At 34.7% G+C, this 19,218-nt stretch overlaps 1 protein-coding gene across 15 annotated transcripts; it reads right to left on the bottom strand.

The window, feature by feature from the left end:
* Nucleotides 1-249: 249 nt before the first annotated feature.
* LOC105328437 (longitudinals lacking protein, isoforms H/M/V) lies at nt 250-16,411 on the bottom strand. Of its 15 annotated transcripts, none has more exons than XM_011429301.4 (8): nt 16,253-16,411; nt 14,433-14,567; nt 13,023-14,221; nt 12,581-12,795; nt 9,479-9,588; nt 9,090-9,327; nt 8,163-8,273; nt 7,545-7,755 (listed from the first exon to the last, which is right to left on the bottom strand). In XM_011429301.4, exons 2-7 carry the CDS (start codon nt 14,556-14,558, stop codon nt 8,164-8,166), a joined length of 1,998 nt encoding a protein of 665 aa, XP_011427603.3. In that variant the 5' UTR covers nt 14,559-14,567; nt 16,253-16,411; the 3' UTR covers nt 7,545-7,755; nt 8,163. The 15 variants fall into 15 exon arrangements, with proteins under 15 accessions (XP_011427608.3, XP_011427601.3, XP_011427605.3 ...); XM_011429302.4 differs by lacking the exon at nt 8,163-8,273 and adding an exon at nt 7,999-8,117; XM_011429300.4 differs by lacking the exon at nt 8,163-8,273.
* Between the last annotated feature and the right edge of the window lie 2,807 nt (nt 16,412-19,218).

Raw genomic sequence — 19,218 nt, 5'->3', positions numbered from 1 at the left:
ATCTTCTATAACTAAAACATTTAAGAAGTACACGCAACATATCCAGAAACACTTACACGTGCAGCAATGTTATACTAGTATTCCAATAGAAACACGTTGCACGGGAGGATAATTATATATAAATTAGATACTAGTATTTGGATCCGTGCATATGGATTGCGTAATGTATCGACGAGGTGGATCGAAGATTTCATTCTAACCAATCATGGACATTTCTGGTGATGACCATTTCCATTAGAGAAATATAGATTAACATGGTGATTTCGCATTTTATTTAACAACTTTCAGTACTAGCATCTGGAATGGTAAACTCTGTAAGTGGTAAACTTTGGCAGTTTTTCTGCGAACGTTATAACCAAATGTAAAACATGTATATTCGAATATTTCAGTTAAGTAAACATGACAAATACCCGACAATATCAAAATACACAAAGTTATTAGAATCATTTGCGGGCATCAATGGTGGCAATCTCACAGAACAAGGAGGCGAGCCACGTGATGACCCATGACGTGACGCCGGAATCTACTTGTGCTACATTAGTTTCGAATGATGGTCTGGTCTTTTCAGGAAAGGCTGAATGACCCCAGTGTGGACTAAGGTGTGATATACGCCGAAACAGTTCCTGGAGTCCCGGACACACAAAGGCATCTGACAATGCGAGCAGTGAGACTCCGTTAAGACGTCCCAGCCGCTCTTGGTTCGGTTCTTGCGGAGTTTGCAAAAGATGCATCGTTTTTTCTTCTTGTCGATGTTTGGTTCCACCCTGTGAATATCAGCGTCGTAGTTTGGGAAACCAGGAGACATCTGAATGTCCATTACGTCTATCAATTTGCGACCTGTAATGAATAAAATTTCACCTTTTTATCAACCGAGAGCCAATTTTAACAAATGACTGACTAACCTGTCAAATGCGGAGTTACGGCACTAGTTTTAAGACCTTGCAATGAAGTTTTCAATGAATATGGTTCTTGCCAATGTATTTTCTATTGTATATACACATTGTATATTGTGTTTCAACAAATCTATAACTCGTAGGGTGTAGCATGCACACGAAACTCAGTACAAGCCGACATTAACTCTTTACAGGAAGATTTTTTATAGTGCTTCAAATATCATTTTGTATCTTTTTAGAAGTGCATATACATCAAACCATCACGTTTAAAAACAGCAATTAAAATAAGTTCAGAAAGAAATCACATTGACAAAAAATTCACTCTATAAGATCTTTATTGTCCGATATAATATGAAAAGAAAACAAATCTAGATATGTTGTATACAACAAAGTATAAAAATATGCAAAAATTTAACAATCCATATAATGTTTGGCAAAAACATAACATACAAAATTGCTGACCTGTAGAATAAAATGCCTTATTGAGGTTCTTCAGTGCTTTTGACCTGAGGATATTGTATTAACTGATATGAAACACTTATACGTAATGCATAATTCATGGCTGAAAACCGACCAAAAAGAATTAAAAACAATTTGCTGAGGGAACTTGTAACAAGAAAATGTTTGGTTATTTCAGTAACACATGAGGCTCAAGAATATACAGTTCATATCAGTATTCCATATTACAATAAAAACACATGTACCTTATTTTAACAAGTATTCAATTAAGAATATAAAATGGTGCTGGTGTAACTTTGTATTCCAAAAATCATTAAATAAAATAGCATCAAATGCGAAATATTTATAATAACAAAAAATGGTGTTGAAATTTACATTCACATAACAATTCTATCAATTTTTAAAGTCAACAAAAACACTCCCTGAAAACAACAAATTCCTGAAATAATCTAACGACGCCTCGAACACTCTAAAAAGCAATTTAATGACGTCATATGGGACAGGTTCAAGAGCATGTCACCGGTTTCGAAATTAAGATTATACAAGTCTAATAGACTTAATATCTTTAATACTGCCATTCTGTTTCTTTTAATCGTAAATAATATAATATTGTGCGTCTGAGGTCCAACGAAAGTTATACATCAACATTATAAAATAACGACTAATACAAAAATGAAAATTATCGGTAGCATTAGTCCATAAAAAGCGAGGGCAACATGATGAGGTTAACATTTCCTTTGTAATAAAAATCTGTGAATAACTGCTAAAAAGTATAAATAATCCAAAGTATAAACAATATCTAGAATCCTTATATATCTACACACTCGGGTAAAGATTCCACAAATACGTGATGTAAAAATTAAAAAATAAGAGGTGACCGGAATATATTCATGATTTTAACAAAAGACAAAGCAGTATATTTCTATCATCCTACATAGGCAACAAACACGTGAGAATTCTTCTAGAAAGGTAAGTTTACAGACGGGATTCTAAAAATGCATAAATCCTGCAGTACATAAACATATGAATGTAAATGAATCAGTGATATATGATGCACCAAACTTATCAACATACAAAAATTTGCCGTTCGGGTAGCCAACATTTCCCATAGGATAATCAATCAAACCGGGTCTAAACAGCAGAATGAGTAAAATAGAAAGTTTAAAAATGTTTACAGCATATACAACAAATTAACCATTGGTTTCCTTTTTCACTTCCACTTGACCTGTGTCACGTGATCTACGTCGTCCTGGATTTTCAACATTCGTCATACCCAGAAAGTATTTATGATAAAGCACAAAGCAGTTTCGGTCATTTACACACAGGGGAACGTCACACTGAAGACATCGGTAAAACGTGTTCACCCGCCATCCGGACCGGGTTCGGTTCTTCAGCCTCCCGCAGTAGAGACACGGGGTGTACTTCCGGTCTTTGTTGTAGATCGGCACGTGTTTCTGTTGGGAGGACCTTATGGTCAGGTCCAGTCCTTTGAGGACCTCTGAGGACGAGTCTGCACTCTCTATGTCCTCCACAGGGTCAGAAGAAGCCGATACTTTAGGTCTGTTGCGCATCATGTCAAAGTACATTGCCTTTGTTTCTGTACCAACAAAAACACTAAGTGAATATTTTTAATAGACATGAATATGTACGAAACATAAATAAGTATGATACTAGGTACAACGTTTGCTTTATCAAATATTCCTAAAATATACGTTTACTTACGGAGTTCGTGTAATTTATCGATGTACTCGGAAAGTTTACTTCTGCCACCCGACGGGTCTCCTGAGGGCGAAGGTCGGTCATCTGTCGTGTTTGCTGAAAGTATAAAATCTTCACTGAATGACCAGGCACCCGACGTTTTGTGAGATACATTGCCGTGATATATTTACAGTGGTCAGTAAGGATGAACAGGGTCAGTCATGCTCTGATCACAATAGCCTACACCCGTGACAATTCTCTGCAGAACTGCACATGCAAAACTGACACATAAGTAACTTTGCCAAAACTTTATTCAATATACTAAGGTACAAGCTTGTATACAACAAATATTACCACAACAAGTTTAAAAAAAAAACAAAACTGTTCACTTATTCAAAGAAAGCATAATAAAAAAAAAATGCAAAAACATGTATAGAAAAATGTTGGATTTTCTTAGTTAAAAAGTGAATATTAATAACAATGAATAACATACATCAATTAACGATAGAACATTGTATATAATGAAATTATTCTAACAAACCTCTAGTTATATGGGAGCATGAAGTATTTGCTAACTGTTTGTAAAAAAAATAAATTGCAAAGAATTGAACAGTGATGTTTCCGAAAAAAGAAAATGGCGACACCCATCCATAATCACATAAAAGTGCCACAAATCCGTAAACATGTAAAAAAGCGACACAACTCCGTATTCAATGAGAATGGCGACAGAAATATGTCGTTTAACAGCGCATGACAAAATGCGGTAATGAAATGTACACGTGTGGGAATGTCATGAAGGGAAGGAGGAAGGGTGGGTGTAAAAGGTACCACTACAAAGGACAGTAAATCGCCACTAAAAATATACGTATCTCCTGTATAGATATAAATATCTCTGTGTATATAGATACAGGTCTATTAGTATTAAATTCATAACAATAGGAACATTAGCTGTTTTACAACATGTACGTTTTACAACATGTACATTAAAGGATACAAGTAGTCTTTTTTCTTAGTCATTTCATAAATTCAAAGTCATACGTATAATGGTATTGGGTATAACGACAATTTTATCTACACACTGGTGCGGCTGCATAATTCAGATTGCGTAACGACCTCATGGTCACTTAAGAAGGCGGGTTTTTGGTATACTTTTGAAACATCTTCTGAGAGCCTAACATACTCACACGGCCAGTTGGCAGCGCCTTTATCTGGCCAGAAAACAACAACCTGTGGTAAATCTTAAAACAGTTCCTCTCCCCGGTACACAGAGGAACCAAACACCGGGCACAGCAAAAATTGGTCAGAACCACCCATCCCCTTTTGGTTGTAATATTCTGGTGCCGGCAAAGGGCGCACCGTTTCTGTTTTAATTCTGGGTTGTTCTGAGGGAAGTGCAAAGCCGCCTCGGCTATAGAGATTAGCTCTTGTTCGATTATTTGACCTTTAGGCGTTGATGATGTGGGCGCGGTCTCTGTTCTTTGACCACAGGTCGAGTGCCTCGCTTTCTGTTTAGCATTGGCCAGTGCCTCTGAAAGGAGAAATAATCTTGCCGTAGGCTCCTCAAACTGTACGTTTATATACCGTTCTACAGGTGAATGTTGCTATAAAATTAACTCATTGCTATGAACACTGTCCTTACATAAAGTGATTGCGTTATTTCATTTAAACGGAAAACAGATTTGCATCGGTATAAATAAGAACCACGACTTTCCGGATAACATTTTATTGTGCGCAAACAAGTTACGTGTACATTTAAATAAAACATCAGCATGACATCAAAATCAAATTGAAACGATTTTCAGGTTAAAAAACACAAATAAAAAGAAACACACAACACTAACTAGCATGTCCGTTACTTTTGGGCATCAACAGATAAATTCCCGTGCGAGAAAGAGTGATATAACGCAAAACAATTGCGCACTCCAGTACACAGTGGAACAAGACAGCGAGAACATCGGTTCTGTGTTAAAACTTCCCAACCACTGCGCGTGCGCACTCTCCTTAACTGACAAAGCAAACACCGCTTTTGCTTTTTGCCTTCTGTTGGTACAATTCTGTGGAGGTTTTCATCGCTATCGTTCTTTGCCAACCCAGAGATTTTCTGTTCACGCCCTGTAAACAGAAAAGCTTTGGATAAATGATACTTGCAGCACTTCTGGTATATTTATAATCCTCATTCACACGAACAAAAATCTTGGATTTCTAGTGTCATGTCCCCTTATTGTATCGTATTACTACACTTCAGTTATCTACACCAAACTTATTATTTGTCGCTGGTCTGGTCTTATCGATAGTTAACAAAGATCGGTAAAAGGGAATCAAACCGAAGCAAATCACTTGGGAAACTGAAAGTACGAGAAATGTTTCTTCCGGAGTGCCGGAGCTCTTCCTTCTGAGAGAAGAATATGGTATACCACAAAGCATTCTTTACAGAGGTTTATGTCACACTGTTTACACTGTAGTCGCGTTATCACGTCCCAGCCCGACTTCGTTTTAACGTTCTGATGTTGGCAAAGAGCGCACCTATTCTGCTTCCGACCTTCCACAGAAACGCACTTATGATCTGCATATTGTGGGGGCAGCATTTTATCTCGAACCCGGGGCCCTAAAAGCAGAAAATTGTTTCAAAAGTGAACGTCGGATATACAGATCTACCCTGTTTAAAAAGTTAATCAAAGTATTAAACGTCAATACACTCTCTGGCGCGCAATAGACAAGTGGGAGTTTTCATGTACGCGTATTTTGCATTCGGATACTAGTATAAATTTCACAAAACCGAACTAATGACTATAGATTAAAACTTCATTAAGAAGACAATACACCGCAAACTATGAGTAACCAACCCAGACTTCACACAGAAACACCACTAACAACTACTTGAAAATATCTGTGTCAAACACGGGTGCCTGGTCCAAGGATTGTCTTCTTTTAGCGTAATGTTCGTGGAACACTCTATAACAGTCCCTCTTACTCTTACAGAGCGGCACGTCACATATACTACACTTTTGTCTGGTATACACGCGTAACCCTGACTTTGTCTTTACGTCATTCAATGCACAGATTACACAAGCCTGCAGTTTACATCCCTCTGTGGGGACCAATATGTGGGTATGATTGTAATTCTCATGGTACACTCTCGCAGGGGGAAGAAAGTTTTGCATTGTTCGACCATGTTCTAACGTTTCTGAAAGACAAAATATCCAAATTTAGCTATCTGTGTACGAGAGTTTTTTTTTATTTTTTTATTCGTTAATAAAAATAACCAAGTGGAACAAAACATGCAGAAATCACAGGAAACTATTGCAAGGTAAGGACATATTACAAAGAATCGTACGAAGCACCAGGAACACTAAAACATTGTATCAATTCATCGGTATACTAAGTATTCATCAACAAAATCAAGAGAGACACCGGTTAAAATGTGGTAACTATACGTAATCCATACACTGTACATAAAACAGCTGACCAAGGCATTTCCATATGAGGAATTTTAATCTAAATTTTTAAAAGCCACAAACTATTTGCTAAAATCGATATAAAACTCTCTTCTGTACATCTTGGATCAAAAGTTACTTTTAACAATAAATTTATCTCCAAAATTATTCCAGTGGTTTTTTTTTTTAAATCTTGAAATCACTATCTTCTTCAAAATAATACAAAATTAATGCAAGTAAATAAAAATAAATCCAGCAGCAAATTGCTACTTGTTTATACAAATGGAATGTTCAATGTACAATTAGGAGTTCTGTCATCAAAAAGTATCACATCACAAACGTATTTTTCCATTGAAAACCAGAACTCATTCCCACTCGAAATCACACAATTCAACACTGAACAGTCGTCAACGCTATTATGTTGAAGTCTGTCCTTGGGTAGCCTTAGAAAACAGGGCATTGTGATACCTATTAAAGCAATGTCTGTCGTTGCAGCAAAGGGGTACCTTACACGCAGAGCATCGTTTTCGGGTGTAGCAGTACCACCCGGAGTGTGTTTTGACTTTCTGACTGGTACACAAGACACAGGGCTTGAGTTTACCGTCTACCTCGGAGATGGCCACGTGATACTGGCCGGTCAGGGGGTCACGGCACTTAGCCACTGCGTTCATAGTGTCATATTGATTGGTAGGGTAGGAGGTCAGAAGGGACTTTTCAAAGGCTGCAAGGGACTGGGCTGGTTGTTGTCGCATCCAGCCTGAAAGACAAGAAAACCCAGATATACAACTCTGACATCACTCCGCAGTGACCTACTACTGTTGTTGTTTTGTTTTTTTAAAGTTTTTGGCTGACATTAATATCATCAAATGTCTATCTTTGGTCACTCATTATTTTCGTTTCCTTATCTAGCTTTTGAAATCATTTCTTAGTTTTATATCTGGATTGTCTTATCCACCATATGACTGACCCCTTTAAAGTGTGTTTTTCATTGGTTATAAAATCTGTCAGTACAGTCTCCACACTTTCATAAAAAATCACACACAAGTCGGAAAGTCTGAAGAAATGTATGGCATCATTGTTTATTACTCTGTACAATCACATGAAACATATTACATTGACATGAGAATATAAACAAATGGAATTCCATTGTTAGGTGGGGTGATAAATATTTTGAACCATCTTTAAAGCTTTCTTTCTTCCTGTGGCTAATTTCTCATTCAACGCTCTAGTGGCCATTTGTGCTGTCAAATTCAAATTCCGCATTCCATACGCTACAAGAAAGAAAACAAAATTTTTAAAGAGACTGATTAAAATGCATCTTTTTCAACCAAATGCATTTCCAAGTAAATGTATGATTATTTTGATGTTTTGAAAAATTGTAGAATTGACCACCAAGAATTATGTAGATTTTTTCTATTTTTCATATCTTACTAAAAGCTTATGTGAATTTCTTTTTGCATCTCTATTTTTTGACTTCCTCTGTTTTATTTCATCTGTAATGAGATATGTTTTACCTTGGCTTTCAATCAAGATGCGCTATGGGCTTTGTGCATTTTCCTACCATGAGCTAGTTTTTCATTGATTGCTTGCTTTGCACCAGACCAGCTTAACTTCAATTGTTTGGAACCAAATACTAAAAATAAATGGTAAAATAGGGTAGTTATAAATTGCATTTTACCTCAAGTTACAGATTTCTGAATTCCTGCAACTTTTCTTCCAGCATAGAGTTTTTCATTGAGGGCCCGCCTGCCCTGAGAACTCTTCAAGCCTAACCGTTTCTCACCAAAGGCTACAATAGTAAACACTCTGTTTAGGTCCTTGGCTCAGACAATGCTTTTCTACATCTTGAGAATATCAGTTACGGTATTTTCTTTTTTTTTTTTTTTTTTTTTTTTTTTTTTTTTTTTTAGAAAAAATCATACATTTTTTGGAATATGCATGTACATGGATAATATTTACTAGTCATTTATTTTTGCATGGTAAACGGGTCAATATTTACAGGGATTTTATCCTCGAATATAACTGTTAAAAGAGCATGATCTTGTGGATCTATTAATTGAATTACTCATACTATTCGTTTGGTATTTGATGAGCAAGTTATTCATGAGTTTGAAATTTATAACCACAACAATGAAACTGACACCCCCCCCCCAAAAAAAATCCCCATTTTTTTAAATTGAACAGGTAACTTATGTTTGTTTTTCCAAATTAAGTGAGAGCACTGTCAGTTTCACACATTGTTGGTAACACATGGCTGGTACTAACTATGGACAAACTCACTGAACTTTTCTCATTCTCATAATTCATACTCCTCTCTGATTGGCTCTTTCATATTTCCGAAACGAAACTTCACACATCAAATGCATTCAACTGTAACAGCATGATTTTTTACCATGTTTTCTAAAAAGTTCTTATTTCATAATTTATTGGTGGATTGACCATAAATGTTTTTGAGAATGAGAAAAGTTTATGGAGTTTACTCACAGTCAGTACTCATCTAGAATGTGTAAGATTGGTCATGGGTTTCTATTGATGGCTTACACTATAGAGGTTTAATAACTGTACAAAACTATATGGCCATTAAAGCTATATCTATATCACTTACACAACAAGGCATTGAACACCGGCTCCAGCGGTGTGTTCTTGTAGGCTGAGGTTCCCCCATATTTACACTCCCATGGATTTACAAAACCATTGACTAGTTTTTTCAGTGTAAAGAAGGCTGGCTTGCCCACACACTGACTTAATGTCCGATTCAGCCACACAGACGGAACACACACTTTCTCCTCCTCATCTAATCGTACATAGCCTTCTGGTAATGGCTGTCCAAGTTCAATAAATATCTGTTCAAAAAAAATGTAAACACTCTTATTACTGGCAATCCAAGTCCCTTAAGCTTTTATCTTAATTAATTTAGAAAACTTTTACAAATGCAACTGTTGGCTATTGCTTTGAATAAAGTTGAAATAAATTTTATATGACACTAATGCTTACATAGTTAACTGGATCTAATGATGGAGACCTTCCCAAGTTGCTTCTATATGTTGCAGGGAGATTAGGTAGACCCCGATACTCTTGTGTAGTCCCCTGTCCTGCTGCAATATCTGTAAAATGTTAAATTATCTTTAAATGCTATTCAAAAGACAAAAATTCTATATCAGAAATAATTGAATATATCTCAATTTTACTTTTTTAGTTCAAATAAAAATTTCAATTTTCTTTAACAGTTTAGATTAGTCGCTCTTACATAAATTATTTTTTTGTAATTTGAACACAAGAATCAGTCCACGAGCGACATCCAACGTTACTGGAAACTAGAATAAAAATAGGTTATTACCTTGAAACAATTTGCTGCTGGGTAAATTCCCTGATCTTCCTCTTCTTGTCAAAACAGAATTGTTTCACAGTGACAGTATAGAATGTCGCACATGTACCCATTCCTTGTATGTTTATATCCCACAATCCTCTAGTAGCAGTTTGTTAAAAGTGCGCAATGTTAAACATGAGGAGCCACAGGTCTTTATCTCATTACTTTTGGCAGGCATAAATAAACTAGGTAACAACTTAATTCATGATCTTAAACTTCATGGTGTAAGTAAATATCTTCTGTACAGCGAAGCTTTGGCATCATTATACTGTTACACACTCTGTTTATTTCTAAAGATGCCCTTGTTACTTGCTCAACAGTACTAGTTATGGATATGGAATGAATATTTTTCAGGGTTTTTCTTTGAAAATGATTTGAAATTCTTTTCAGACTGCAATGATGACTTTCAAGCAGAATATCTCTTGATTACAATATCACAAGTGATCCACAAACAATACATTGCTACAGCTTGTGCAATTGCTAAATCACACATTTAGCAACCATACACACTTGATGTTATTTCATCAAAAAATTGCATATTAGCAATTCTTTACCGTAATGTCGCGTGTATAACACGCACTTTTTTTCAGCCAAAATTTGATCAAAAGTGGGGGGTGCGTGTTATACATAGGACCAAAATTGTACCCCATTTTTTCATGCCGTGATTCTTGATACCACGGGAGTAGTGACTACCGATATAACATGTTATGCAAATTGAATGAGTGTATACTAAATTTACTGCATCAGAAATACCTTATTCTTAATTTTTTTCCCCATGTATTGAAATATTTATCCTCTCTTAACACTATTTCTTGCATCAAACAAGTTTAAATATCGCCAGTGTATTCGCCATTACGTAAGCAGCCACCTGTTGACTCGGCGCGTGGTCAATGTTTGTTTAACAATTTCCGGTGTCAGAAGCATGCACCTCTCTGGTGTCGGACTTCACAGGGTGTTTTCAAGTGCATGTAGATAAGCAATTATTCTGATTTTATTAAACTTAATTACTTTGTGTCCCGTTATGCAGTTAAACGTTATTGCTTTACATAGACACTGCTAAAATTACATCGATCATTTGTACGACTTGATAATGACGATATACGACATAGGAACGTTTCTTCACAATGTTTATTTAAACAACAATCATAGGGTTTGACTATAATTAATCAATTAAATAATTTCTGGTTTATGTCTGCAAACATTATTACTTTTAAGCACTAAGCTCGGTTGCCGTTCTTCTCTACGTATGATGATCTTCTACTTCTCCGATGTTGTAAGAAACTCTTTACGAAGTGTCAAATGATACCGCCCATGTAAATCGTACCGTCCTTTTTAATTAAAAGTGTAAGAACTTTGCCTCTAATATCGCTTATGCCATGTTCCGATCACGAAATTACAGTAATTACGCTTGGGTTAAAAAATCATCATTAAACATCGATAGTTATTTGGGAAAATGGCGGCCGTCGATTTTCATCGTCTGTGCTATGTTCCGATCTCAAAATTAAAGAAATTGCGCATGGATTATAAAATTAACATGAAACATCGATAGTTTGGGGGAAAATGTCGGCCGTTGATTTTACCATTTTTTGGGTGCGTGTTATACATAGGACCTGCTGTTTTTTCGCCATTTTTTGGTCAACTTTGGGGGTGCGTATTATACACGAGTGCGTATTATACACGAGACATTACGGTACTTGTCAAAGTACCGGTATCACAATTTTTCTTTCTAATGATGAAATGTGTCACATCCAATGCAAATTACAAACACAGATTTTGCAAGCAAAACATTAAAGAGACATGTACTTAAATAGCTCAACTATCTCAATGATAACTTTTGAATCATTTTACCTTGTTTTGCATCATGTCAGATTGATAGTGACAAATACTTCTTAAAGAACAAAAATCATACATTTGAGAAAAAGATAGTTTTCTCTGACAAGGATTAATACATCCAAGTATCAACTAAGGCTAGTTGCTAAGGTAAGGATATGTGCAACTTGTTAATATTCACAGCGTTAAGGTACAAAGTCCGCTAGTATTTTGAAATCTGCTGTTCTTTGTTGATGTGTTCAAAAAGTCATATGACTGTGGTCTTCAGTTAAAATTCATGCATCAAGTCATTAAAAAAAGATGTTATCTTATCAAATAAAGACATTGTACCTTAATTTAAAACCCATGGACACAGGCATCAGCTAATGTTTTTGTAAAAAAAAATCTTTAAAGTGTTCAATGATACTTTTGATGAATGCATATGTAGTTAATATTTTTGCTTCAAAATACCTAAAATAACTTTTTTTAAGTAAACCGATGGTAAAAAATAATCAACTACTTATACTTCATCGATAAATCTTCTGTCACAAGCCTTGTTTGCCCCTTTTTAGTACATTTTTTTCGTCTAGTCTATTTACCTATTTTCTTTCATGTAAATCTGTTTGTAATGATTTTTTTTTTTACATCTGGTAAGCTGGCAAATGTTGCACATTCATAAGCTATTTTCAAATATTTAGACAAAGAATTCAGCATGAATGACATCAGACAACTTTAAATATTTAATCCCTCATGTTCAAGACCAGTAGGAGATACTAGGCAAGCAGAAATTTCCTTAAAAAAAGAACAGAAATACCCTTGATTTGAATATTTCAAGTGCATAACAGATGTGACTGCCTGGACCTATGCTTTGCCTGTTTCCATAAGTTTACAGATTAATGAAGACATAGCAGTTTATCTACCTTTCATTGTATCGGCCATCCACTGGGGCATCTTGTCTTCACTTGCATTGCTTTCTTCATTAGATGTGTCTTCTCTGTTCCAGTCTCCTGATTGGTCGTCAGGTTCAAAGGTGACATTAGGGTCGTCACCATGGAATTGTTCATCAAATGACACCTCACTTTCCACTTTAACTATGGAAATATCTGCATCAGAAGTGGCTGGTGTACTTTCTGACCTGTAATGAATTATCACTCTCCTTAATTACATGTATATAAAAAAATTCATATATATATATATATATTTTTATTTTTGAATTTTCAAAGAAAATGATCGAAATCTGATTTAGAATACATATTACCCAAATCAGTAAAAATAATTTCTTTAAGAAATGTCAATTTATCATTATTAATGACAAAGATCTTTGATTCTTTGGGACTAATGAAAGAAAACCGATAAACATACCTATGCAGCAATGGCTTCTCTGACATCTGGGAGGCTGCTGTAGACCCTGTAGCCACTGCATCAGAACTGGTACTCCTCCATAAAGCCACTGGTTGAGGTGCTTGTGTAGAAGTAGATGGAGAGGATGATGGAGGACCTACCAATGAAGATGAAGATGAGGAAAACGACAAGGTGCTTGCTCCTGCCGTTACCCGTGACTGATCCTGGGAAGAGCGCGACTGTTCCCCTGGTGACGGTATGTTGTAACTCTTTGATGCCTGGGCAGCATTTCCTGCGGCGAATGGCTTTGGTTGTGAATGTGCTGAGGTTCTTTGAGGAAGATGATAAGCTGATGAAGGAGATGGCATTCTAGAATGAGCTGAAGGAGATGTAGGGAGTCTGCTACCTGATGCACTATTTGGATTAGCGAAGTTAGGATCATGTCGAAAACCCAAACTTGATGATCCCTGAGAATGTGAAAATGAAGGATGAGAAGAAAATCTAGATGATTCTGAACTGCTTGCTGTGATACGAGGTGGGGGCTCTGATCCACTGGAAGCATTAATGATCTGAACATCATTGTTTGCTTTCATTTGACTGGCCACAGATATGGACATTCTGTCTTGTGGATTGTCCCGACGCGTCCCTCCGGAGTCTTCTGGTTTATCCGAGTGCACTATTTCCACACTATCTTCCATGATCTCAATGACCCCTGGTTGGGTGTTTCTTGTTGAGGAGCTTCCCATGAGTCCTTCTCTAGGAACTCTATCCCATGGGTCACTTGCTCCAAAATCATTGAAAGAGTCTGAGGAACCCCTGCTTTGAATTCTTTGACGTTTAGCTCCTGGACTTGGGGGTTGTATCTCAGAGGTTCTTTTGTTTCTTTCATGAACCTTGAGAAGATCTGATGCTCTGACATGCTTGAACTCTGCATTATCGTGGAAACTGTATTCATATTTATCACCTGCATGCAAACACTTGTAGAAGTCTGCACAACACTTCAGAACACTTTCCACCTGCAAGACCCGTGCAATCTTTTCCACATCTTTGGTGTTTTCTTCTGTCAGCATCATGAAGCCCTCATATAAGTACTGAAGGAAAGTGTTGATGGCATCTGCTTTAATGTCTGCTGCTAGCCTCACTTCCAGATTGGAGCCCACCGAGGCATTCTTCATGGAATGTAGCATGGGGCATGCAGCAACTAAGACTACCCTGTGCGCCTGTAAATTGAAAGCAATGAAATTTGAAATTGCATCACAAAATTTCATTATTCTTAATAGATAAGACAAGACCAAACTTTTCTTTAAAACTGTTGTTTATTTGAATACCAGTTTTACATTTAAATATTCTTCACCCTCACCCTAACTAGGGTATACTCATCAAATTTGTATGAGGCATTATGTTCCATACGATAGATACATTTGTACTAACTTTAATTTGACTGTTTCCTGCTTTAATGACTGCATCACATAGAACCTGGTTCTTCCACATGGAGGCCAGCTGACATAGAAGAGAACTGGAATGGATCTGGTTCATGTAAACCTTATGGTAAAACATGATGGCTTCCTGAAAATAGAGAAAAATTTACCCCATTATAAAATGTTTTGAACACCTGTATGTTTAAAGCAAAATGATATATGACAGTTAGACTGTAAAAAGTTTCATCTATAGTTAACAAACCCCAAATGTTTTGGTTTACAACAAATGCCATTTTGAAAATAGAATCTACTACAGGGTTATTTTGTTTTGCTTTTTATAAATACAACTTCCTTCGGACAAATAGCGCCAAAAAAAGGAGAGAGAAAATCTGTCATTAATTTACTGATTTCTTAAATCATTCCTAAATGGATGGATGGTTTTAGTTCTAATTTATCTTCATGTAACACAAGAAACAGAACTTTTAAAAATTAAAATCTAGAAAAAACATCAACAACTCATTCTTTTGTTATTTATTTTTTCAATGTAAATTCTTAATGTGTATACCATTTAAACACACACACACTATTTGTACTTAATCATTATTTTGTTGAAAAATCTATTGACTTAATCACATATGTAGACAAAAAAATCAAATCTATTTTAAAAGTCATGCCATAATTTTAAGATCTTTTTAGATTGCATGTTGTAATATTGTACAGACTACACTACCAGTGATGAGTCTTGGAGATTAAAAAAAACAATTAATTTATCAGACTTGTGCAGATTCTGTTAGTTGGATGTTTATTGTTATTGATTTATTTTAATGCACTTTCCTGATCACGCAAGTTTATTTATGAAAACTAGCTTTCCAAATGTGTTATTTCACTTGCCTTTGGCAACGAGAAAGCTTAATTCTAGACCCCTGTCTATAAATCATTGTAATGAAAAAAATAATTAAATAATTCCTAAAAAGTTTCCATTTGGTTTAAATTTAGCAACTAAAAAAGTACAAGTAGTCAAATATTTGGGCATTTTGAATGGAATCTATATTTTGTTTGAATTTCCACTGAGTCTGTCAAGGAATAAAAAACATTAAATAAAAAAAATTCATTTGTTCTAAATTCTATCTCCCCTCACAAGTCTCAAAGTACTTTGAAATTTACAATTAAAATAACCCATTAAATTTGGCCGCAGCATTACAATAATTTTATATGACAACGTTCCAATACATGTGTATATTTTTCAGTCTTGATTGAAATCTTGCTTGATATGAAATATTATATGGATCATGATACACCCTTGTGACTCCCAAATTAGATGCACTGCCTTCGAATTGGTTTAATTTGTTCATAGAAACATAAATGTTGATAAGCAATTAAAAAGTGAAACATGAAGTGAAGTATGAAGGTAGATTTTATGTTTCTAACTGATATATTAAATCACAAAACAACTGGTCAATGTTCTTCATTTTTTCATTTTCTATAATCGGGTTTGGGAAGCCCGCCATTAAGGGAAAGGTAACTCTGTATTTCTACTTTGAAATTCAAATAACACATCTTATATGACGATTATTTCAACAAGAAGAATTAACGATATCAGCACACTTTACATAATTTCAAAAAATGTTTATCATCATATTCAACCCATCTGACACACGCACAATTCGTTTCATTTCTCAGTTTTGTTTTCAAGCGCTCTAATAAACATCAACTGTTTTTGCAAAGTTTTATAACCAATTCACCTATAAATCATGCAAATTTTACACGCACACTAAATTTTACATTGCATACTTCTTAAAGCATTGTCGTCATGTCGTGTTTTAAAGAAATTACCTTCAGTTTTTGAATTTTTTATTGCAGTCTTTGATTTCCGATGGTACTTAGAATGGCCGCGCAGATTTCCTTGCGCAAGGGTGATTGGAATTTCCGGTTCCGCATAAATTAGCAAAAAGAATTTGCGCGGTGGATCTAAGAATTCTCGTTGTGTATTTCTTTTAAATACACCACCTGATTCAAATAAAAAAAAAATCTTGCAAGATTCGGGGAAAAATAATTTGCTCTTTTTAAAGTTTTGAGACATATTAGAAAATTGATGCGCATACTTAAATAAAATCAATTAAAGACTCAAGGAAAAACTTTGACATGTAACAAGTTCATTTTTTTTTCGATGATTTTTTGCACAATAGGAGCTACGTATGTCATTACTTGTTGTATTATTTAAAAATGACTCGATATTTTACGAGGCTCAAAATTATCCAAACTAGTCACAGTTAATTCATGAATTAAGGAACAATATAACGCTTGGTTCCATGGACTTAGTAACTTACGAGAGAATTATTTATATAAGATTTAAAATAAAGATTAAATTAAATTCAAATTAAAACTTAATGAAATGATATAGAAACAGGGAGTCGTATCAATCTGCCAATAAAACGGTGTAAGAGGAAGACATACATGTGTATAAAAATACATTTTTTTGTATTATCCGTGTGTTTTCGTAGTAGGCCTACATGTCGTGACCATATCACTTAAAAATGTGAACTCGCTTTTCTCTTTTTGAGTAACTATTTTATGTCACCTCTTGTCTAAAAATTCTGCGTCACATACTAAATTTATTTGTAGATTTATATTTTGCAATACCAAATAAACCATATCGAATGAAATTATTAAAAGAAATGTATATATATATTTGCGGAGTTAAGTACCTGACTATATTTTGTGGCGGAAGGTTTTCAAGAAGAAAATGACCAATTTTCATAACTCAATAGTTTTAGAGTACTGGTACTTTAGACTCCTAATTTTCAGCGCAGACTAAACTTCCAGATAGTTTGTGTATCATGATATGTTCATGTTGTTCTGAAAAACAAAGAAGATGGAAGAATAAGATGGCGCAACTGCCCATTTGGTTAAGTCGTAAAATACAATTTCAAATTTAACATATTTTCAATTAAATATATTTGAAATGTTATAATACAAGTTTACAAAAAGGTAATTTTTTACTATATTCACTTTGAAATATTTAAGAAAAGGATATCAATAAGAAAAAAAAAAATCTTGAAGTTTTGGTGGTATTGAACCAACAACCTAAAAACCCAAGTTCTATAAATTTAACTAATGTCCAGTGCTCTAACCACTGAGCCATTTCATTCACAACAAAGTGTGTTGTTTAAATGATATATAAGACATTGGCCACGAATTTACGGACTTGTGGTTTTTTTTTACTTTTTTACTTGTTTGGCTACAAAATGACATTTTAAAAGTACAGTGGGTCATCACTCAACATTTTTGTTGATGGAAATCGGTTTAAATTCCATTAAACCGCATTTAGACTATGACAAAAATATGGAGCTCAGACCCACTCTATGAGAGAAAAGGCATTTAAGTTATAAAAATGACACTATTTGGAGGTTTTGACACGCATACGCCAGTTTAAATCAACATATTACATGTATCTAAAATATCTAAGGGTTACAAACCGATGTTACGTTAAATATACACTGTTTTTAATTATAATTTTAAAAATTATTAGATTTAGTGATATTTTGATTTTGCGGTATTTAATCATTCTTCATATGGACATTTTACACGCCTTATTTACCCATCTTCTTTGAACAATATTTTGATATTTTTATCGATATTTTTGGTATATTTAGTCTATAATTAATAAAAATCGAGAAAAAGTCAACTCCAGATTTTGCCTAAAATTAGCTTATTTCAAGTCATATTTCATTTTTTTTTTTAGAAGTAACCCCTACTTGTTTTTACTTTTATATGAGACATTAAATGTGTGTCTATTTGTATGCAAAGTTTTGGAAAGATGGCATAACTAGTACTATTATTTTTTTTTAATTTGCATTATAATTTGATTACTCTATAATTTTGTGACAATTTTTAGCCGGGCTCTGTCCTGGCTGTAGGCAGGCAAATCGCCAATGTTACTATAAATAGCACAACTTCAAAAGTAAACAAAAAACCAAACAGCGTCAAGCTTCCGCTATACCAAATAGTTACACAAAGAGCCACGTTTTGTCAAATGTGTTTGCATTTTGTTTCTTTATTTTTGATTTCGAGAGAATTGTCTACCTTTCTTAGTAATCTTATTAATAACGTGCTTTAAAAACAAGACTATGCATTTTGGACACATAAATTGCGCATGAATTTCCATGAACTACTTGGCTGCGCATTTAAGAAATGGGGATCGAATATATAACGCTTGTTGCAAAATTCAAGGCAGCAACTGTTGAATTTTTTTCTATTAGACAGACATATTTTTGTTTATAGCCGCTTACAAAATGTGGTCGCTCTCTGACGCTTTGTCGACATTAAAAGCATGAGAGAGAGAGAGAGAGAGAGAGAGAGAGAGAGAGAGAGAGAGAGATATTTTACTTAGTCTTTACTATTCAATATGCATAAAGACACACTAAAAGAGCCCGGCTTTCAGTACTTCAGTACTTTGATTGCATTTGCTGTTGTATTTATTATGCACTGGCATTTGAAGCCATCAGTAAAGCAATGTTTTTGAAATTTCAACTTGGATATTACTTTTATAGTCACTCATGACATGTGTTCAACTCAATACTGTATTGAAATCATAACAAAATAATAGTTCAAGCTATGAATATTTGTTTGATTTCTTCAAATTATCAATTCAATACCAAATTTTACCAATAATTTCAGGAAAAGTATCATTTTTGTTTGGGGCTCCATATTTCCAAAAAATGGTATATGACATAGGTCACAAATAAAATAAATGAACATCTTAGGTCCACATCTTTATATCTAATCTCTGAGTGTCAATT

The sequence above is a fragment of the Magallana gigas genome, chromosome 5 (genome assembly GCF_963853765.1).
Source record: "Magallana gigas chromosome 5, xbMagGiga1.1, whole genome shotgun sequence".
NCBI lineage: Eukaryota > Metazoa > Mollusca > Bivalvia > Ostreida > Ostreidae > Magallana > Magallana gigas.
This window is presented reverse-complemented; position numbering and strand designations above follow the sequence as displayed.

Excerpts from the sequence above, each read along its gene's own strand:
- LOC105328437 (XM_011429299.4), bottom strand. The coding sequence starts at position 14,558 with ATGTTTTACCATAAGGTTTACATGAACCAGATCCATTCCAGTTCTCTT. Across the intron at positions 12,796-13,022 it reads GAGAAGCCATTGCTGCATAG|GTCAGAAAGTACACCAGCCA; the intron begins GTATGTTTATCG and ends AATTCATTACAG. Across the intron at positions 2,950-3,074 it reads CGATAAATTACACGAACTCC|AAACAAAGGCAATGTACTTT; the intron begins GTAAGTAAACGT and ends TTGTTGGTACAG.